This window comes from Salvelinus alpinus, chromosome 11 (assembly GCF_045679555.1).
Source record: "Salvelinus alpinus chromosome 11, SLU_Salpinus.1, whole genome shotgun sequence".
Lineage (NCBI taxonomy): Eukaryota > Metazoa > Chordata > Actinopteri > Salmoniformes > Salmonidae > Salvelinus > Salvelinus alpinus.
Genome location: NC_092096.1, coordinates 62169750 through 62175961, shown reverse-complemented (window position 1 = coordinate 62175961; position 6212 = coordinate 62169750). Strand labels below are relative to the sequence as shown.

General features: G+C 44.8%; 1 protein-coding gene across 1 annotated transcript; it reads left to right on the top strand.

The window, feature by feature from the left end:
* The first annotated feature begins 240 nt into the window (after nt 1–240).
* On the top strand, nt 241–5549 carry LOC139533351 (uncharacterized). Its single transcript, XM_071331398.1, has 5 exons — nt 241–248; nt 364–1006; nt 1080–2147; nt 2224–3153; nt 5517–5549. The coding sequence occupies exons 1-5, from the start codon at nt 241–243 to the stop codon at nt 5547–5549; spliced, it is 2682 nt and encodes an 893-aa protein (XP_071187499.1).
* Nucleotides 5550–6212: the final 663 nt, after the last annotated feature.

Here is a 6212-nt window from a genome sequence, read left to right as displayed (position 1 = left end):
ACAAAAGTACAAAACCATATCTATCTGGCACTCAAGGCTCAATCAAAATTCTCCAAATTATTTGAAAGATAATAAACACTAATTGAACCCAGATCTGGTACAGGAGCTAGTGTATGTGTGTATGTGTACATGACCTAATTTCACTCTTTCTATTACCTCACATAACCAGTTATTTTCTCAAATAAATGTAAACCCAGACGCTCTCCTAGGTGTATAAAGAACGGTAAGCTGTACACCTTGATGTCTCGGTGAGTGAAAAGTTAGACACATAATTCACAGTGTTTGGTATTTGTTCTACCTTTAAATTGCAAAGAAACAATGTTTGTCTCAATAGTAATTCTGGGGCCTCAAACGTTTAAAAAGAATAACAGCAGAGGAGCTCAGCAGTAAACACCTGGCGACCAGAATAACAGCAGAGGAGGTCAGTAGTAAACACCTGGCGACCAGAATAACAGCAGAGGAGGTCAGTAGTAAACACCTGGCGACCAGAATAACAGCAGAGGAGGTCAGTAGTAAACACCTGGCGACCAGAATAACAGCAGAGGAGCTCAGTAGTAAACACCTGGCGACCAGAATAACAGCAGAGGAGGTCAGTAGTAAACACGTGGCGACCAGAATAACAGCAGAGGAGGTCAGTAGTAAACACCTGGCGACCAGAATAACAGCAGAGGAGGTCAGTAGTAAACACCTGGCGACCAGAATAACAGCAGAGGAGCTCAGTAGTAAACACCTGGCGACCAGAATAACAGCAGAGGAGGTCAGTAGTAAACACGTGGCGTACAGAATAACAGCAGAGGTCAGAAGTAAACACCTGGCGACCAGAATAACAGCAGAGGAGGTCAGTAGTAAACACGTGGCGACCAGAATAACAGCAGAGGAGGTCAGGAGTAAACACCTGGCGACCAGAATAACAGCAGAGGAGGTCAGGAGTAAACACCTGGCGACCAGAATAACAGCAGAGGAGCTCAGTAGTAAACACCTGGCGACCAGAATAACAGCAGAGGAGGTCAGTAGTAAACACGTGGCGACCAGAATAACAGCAGTGGTCAGTAGTAAACATCTGGCGACCAGAATAACAGCAGAAGAGCTCAATAACAGCAGAGGAGGTCAGTAGTAAACACGTGGCGACCAGAATAACAGCAGAGGAGCTCAATAGTAAACACCTGGCGACCAGAAAAACAGCAGAGGAGCTCAGTAGTAAACACCTGGGGACCAGAATAACAGCAGAGGAGGTCAGTAGTAAACACCTGGCGACCAGAATAACAGCAGAGGAGGTCAGTAGTAAACACCTGGCGACCAGAATAACAGCAGAGGAGCTCAGTAGTAAACACCTGGCGACCAGAATAACAGCAGAGGAGGTCAGTAGTAAACACGTGGCGTCCAGAATAACAGCAGAGGTCAGTAGTAAACACGTGGCGACCAGAATAACAGCAGAGGAGCTCAGTAGTAAACACCTGGCGACCAGAATAACAGCAGTGGTCAGTAGTAAACACCTGGCGACCAGAATAACAGCAGAGGAGCTCAGTAGTAAACACCTGGCGACCAGAATAACAGCAGAGGAGGTCAGTAGTAAACACCTGGCGACCAGAATAACATCAGAGGAGGTCAGTAGTAAACACCTGGCGACCAGAATAACAGCAGAGGAGCTCAGTAGTAAACACCTGGCGACCAGAATAACAGCAGAGGAGCTCAGTAGTAAACACCTGGCGACCAGAATAACAGCAGTGGTCAGTAGTAAACACCTGGCGACCAGAATAACAGCAGAGGAGCTCAGTAGTAAACACCTGGCGACCAGAATAACAGCAGAGGAGGTCAGTAGTAAACACCTGGCGACCAGAATAACATCAGAGGAGGTCAGTAGTAAACACCTGGCGACCAGAATAACAGCAGAGGAGCTCAGTAGTAAACACCTGGCGACCAGAATAACAGCAGAGGAGGTCAGTAGTAAACACGTGGCAACCAGAATAACAGCAGAGGAGCTCAGTAGTAAACACCTGGCGACCAGAATAACAGCAGAGGAGGTCAGTAGTAAACACCTGGCGACCAGAATAACAGCAGAGGAGGTCAGTAGTAAACACGTGGTGACCAGAATAACAGCAGAGGAGCTCAGTAGTAAACACGTGGCGACCAGAATAACAGCAAAGGAGGTCAGTAGTAAACACGTGGCGACCAGAATAACAGCAGAGGAGCTCAGTATTAAACACCTGGCGACCAGAATAACAGCAGAAGAGCTCAATAACAGCAGAGGAGGTCAGTAGTAAACACGTGGCGACCAGAATAACAGCAGAGGAGCTCAGTAGTAAACACCTGGCGACCAGAATAACAGCAGAGGACAGTAGTAAACACCTGGCGACCAGAATAACAGCAGAGGAGGTCAGGAGTAAACACCTGGCGACCAGAATAACAGCAGAGGTCAGTAGTAAACACCTGGCGACCAGAATAACAGCAGAGGAGGTCAGGAGTAAACACCTGGCGACCAGAATAACAGCAGAGGTCAGTAGTAAACACCTGGTGACCAGAATAACAGCAGAGGAGGTCAGTAGTAAACACCTGGCGACCAGAATAACAGCAGAGGTCAGTAGTAAACACCTGGCGACCAGAATAACAGCAGAGGAGCTCAGTAGTAAACACCTGGCGACCAGAATAACAGCAGAGGAGGTCAGTAGTAAACACCTGGCGACCAGAATAACAGCAGAGGTCAGTAGTAAACACCTGGCGACCAGAATAACAGCAGAGGTCAGTAGTAAACACGTGGCGACCAGAATAACAGCAGAGGAGCTCAGTAGTAAACACCTGGCGACCAGAATAACAGCAGAGGAGGTCAGTAGTAAACACGTGGCGACCAGAATAACAGCAGAGGAGCTCAGTAGTAAACATCTGGCGACCAGAATAACAGCAGAGGAGCTCAGTAGTAAACACCTGGCGACCAGAATAACAGCAGAGGAGGTCAGTAGTAAACACCTGGTGACCAGAATAACAGCAGAGGAGGTCAGTAGTAAACACCTGGCGACCAGAATAACAGCAGAGGAGGTCAGGAGTAAACACGTGGCAACCAGAATAACAGCAGAGGAGGTCAGGAGTAAACACCTGGCGACCAGATTAACAGCAGAGGTCAGTAGTAAACACCTGGGGACCAGAATAACAGCAGAGGAGGTCAGTAGTAAACACGTGTGTGTGTGTGTGTGTGTGTGTGTGTGTGTGTGTGTGTGTGTGTGTGTGTGTGTGTGTGTGTGTGTGTGTGTGTGTGTGTGTGTGTGTGTGTGTGTGTGTGTGTGTGTGTGTGTGTGTGTGTGTGTGTGTGTGTGCGTGTGTGTCGCTTCAGGAGAGAGAGTGCTTAGCTTCAAAGCTTGAGATCCACTGTAAGGCTGCTATTGAACCCAACCTGTGAATTCTTCATTTTCTACATTTAACATTGTTCTTTATTTTCTACATTTCTTTCAGTCCAAACAAGAACACGGACGCTTGATAGGATTCTAGAGCTAAATGTATAGATGGATTCATCAATGTGTTATTTGCATTTATATGCTTTTGCACTGTTGATAAAGCTCTATTTATTTATATATCACATTGTTCCATAAGGAAAGGTTTATAATAAAATGATCATGAAGGTTGAGTCTGTGTCGAGGTTATTTTTAACTGAGCTTTTGTAGAAAGATAACCGTAGGCTCATTGTAATCTACTAGACAGAATTAGGCATTTATGTACATAAAACCATGTTCCCAATGTTATTGAATTTATGTTAGATTTTCAGCAGAAATCGCTGTAGAAAATAGAAACAATCCCTGCACATTCTGTTTGGGTTTGCTCATGAGTACCAGCGAAATCATAGTCATGCTCCGAATACAAAGATAAAAATGTCATTTTGTGAACCTTTGAAGAGACAATTTTACTGCTTACAGATTTAGATAAACAGAACATTTTGAAGACAGGAACACTAAACCTAAAAGAGGTGAGTGAAATCAACAGAACAACAACAACAAAACAACATAAACAGCTCAAATTCCAACCCTAGAAGTTGTTTTCTCCAATTACCTTACTGACAGTAGATAGAGCCTAGAAGAGATGACATTACGTGCTTCACCTTCCTTCCACAGCTTTATGGAGAGGAGCATGTATAACCCAGGGACCATCTTCTCCCTCTGTCTACTCTCTTTCGCCTCCCCGCTTCTATTTGTCTTTCTTCCCTTCTCTTTCTCTCACTTCCCCCTCTGTCTCTGTCTCTCTCTCTCTGTCTCTCTCGCTCTCTCTCTGCCTCTGCCTCTCTCTCTCAATCTCTCGCTCTCTCTCTGCCTCTGCCTCTCTCTCTCAATCTCTCGCTCTCTCTCTGCCTCTGCCTCTCTCTCTCAATCTCTCTCTGTCTCTGTCTCTCTCTCTCTGTCTCTCTCTCTCTCTCTCTCTCTCTCTCTCTCTCTCTCTCTCTCTCTCTCTCTCTCTCTCTCTCTCTCTCTCAATTCAATTCAATTCAATTCAATTCAATTCAATTGACTTTATTGACATGGCAAGTTATTATTACTTACATTGTCAAAGTATACATATCGAAAAATTTAAATAAAATATATATGTATATATATACACAAAATATATATATATTTATATATAAATAAATGGTGGGATTAACAGCAATAATAATAGTAGTAGTGGACATGGGATTACCATTAATAACAGCTACAACAACAATATTAATCAGAACAACAATACATTAAAGCAACAGTAGTAGACCAGTGTCAACATGACTGAGAAGACACATGACCTGGTACGAAAGACAAAACAAAACTAAGCTAAATGGGAAATATTATCAACATTACTTTGCATTTTTCACTGGCTGTCCCTCAGGCTGTGGCAGGAGGACACATATTTGGCTGCCAAAACTGCACATTTTGGCTTTTCACCCAATAAATATTTGAATTTTTCTTCATCTTTTATAGTTTCAAATTCTTTGTATTGAATTATAATTTTGGGAAAGAAATATGCTCTTAGGTCTGAGTATTTGTCACAGTGTAGTAGGAAATGCACTTCTGTCTCTACCTCTCCCCTGGAGCAGAGTGAGCACAGCCTGTCCTCCCTGGGCAGCCAGGTTTGTCTGTGACGACCGGTCTCTATAGCCAGACTGTGCTCACTGAGTCTGTACCTAGTCAATGTTTTCCTCAGTTTTCTATCAGTCACAGTGGTCAGATAGTCTGCCACCATGTACTGTCTGTTTAGAGCCAAATAGCATTGAAGTTTACTTTGATTTTTTGTGGTGTCTTTCCAATAGGTTATATATTTTTCTTTTTGTTTTGTGATGATTTGGTTGGGCCAGATTTTTTTGAGGGCTGTCCCGAGGCTCTATGGGGTTGGTTTGGGTTGGTGAACTGAGCCTCTCTCTCTCTCTCTCTCTCTCTCTCTCTCTCTCTCTCTCTCTCTCTCTCTCTCTCTCTCTCTCTCTGCCTCTGTCTCTCTCTATTTCTCCCTCTCTCTCTATCTATCTCACCCCTCCCTCTCTGTCTGTCTCTCTCTCTCTTCTCCCTCTCCCACAGGATCTACCTCTAGGAAACCCCTACATCAAGTGAAGATATTTGAACAGATTCGAGACACGTTCTCCGACACCTCTCCAGTGTGGGCTCACTCTGGTACAATTAGCCCATTAAAGGGAAAGTGTCTCCGACAGCCACAGTACAGACACTACGCGGTGAACACACACACATCCAGCCACGGTGTGTGTCGCTGACAGACAGACAGGGATGTACAAGTACAAGCCTCTGGTTTAGAGAGGGGGCACTCAAGCAGCTGGTTCCTTGTGGAGTGTGTGTGTATGTGTGTCAGAGATAGATATAATGAGAGAGAGAGAGAGCGAGAGAGAGGGGGAGAGAGAGAGATAGAGTGTTGTCATGTGTGTGTGTGTGGGTTTATATACAGTGGACTGTGTGGGTTTATATACAGTGGACTGTGTGTGGGTTTATATATAGTGGACTGTGTGTGTGTGGGTTTATATATAGTGGGCTGTGTGTGTGTGGGTTTATATATAGTGGACTGTGTGTGTGTGTGTGTGTGTGTGTGTGTGTGTGTGTGTGTGTGTGTGTGTGTGTGTGTGCGCGTGCATTCATGTGCATTTGCCTTTCTATGGCTGTATATTCTGACTAGATTTCATATTCTGTCACCACTGCCTCCCTGTTGTCCTGACTCTAAAATGCCCTCTATGCCCTCCTCCTCTCTGGTTGACCTCTAGCTCCCGG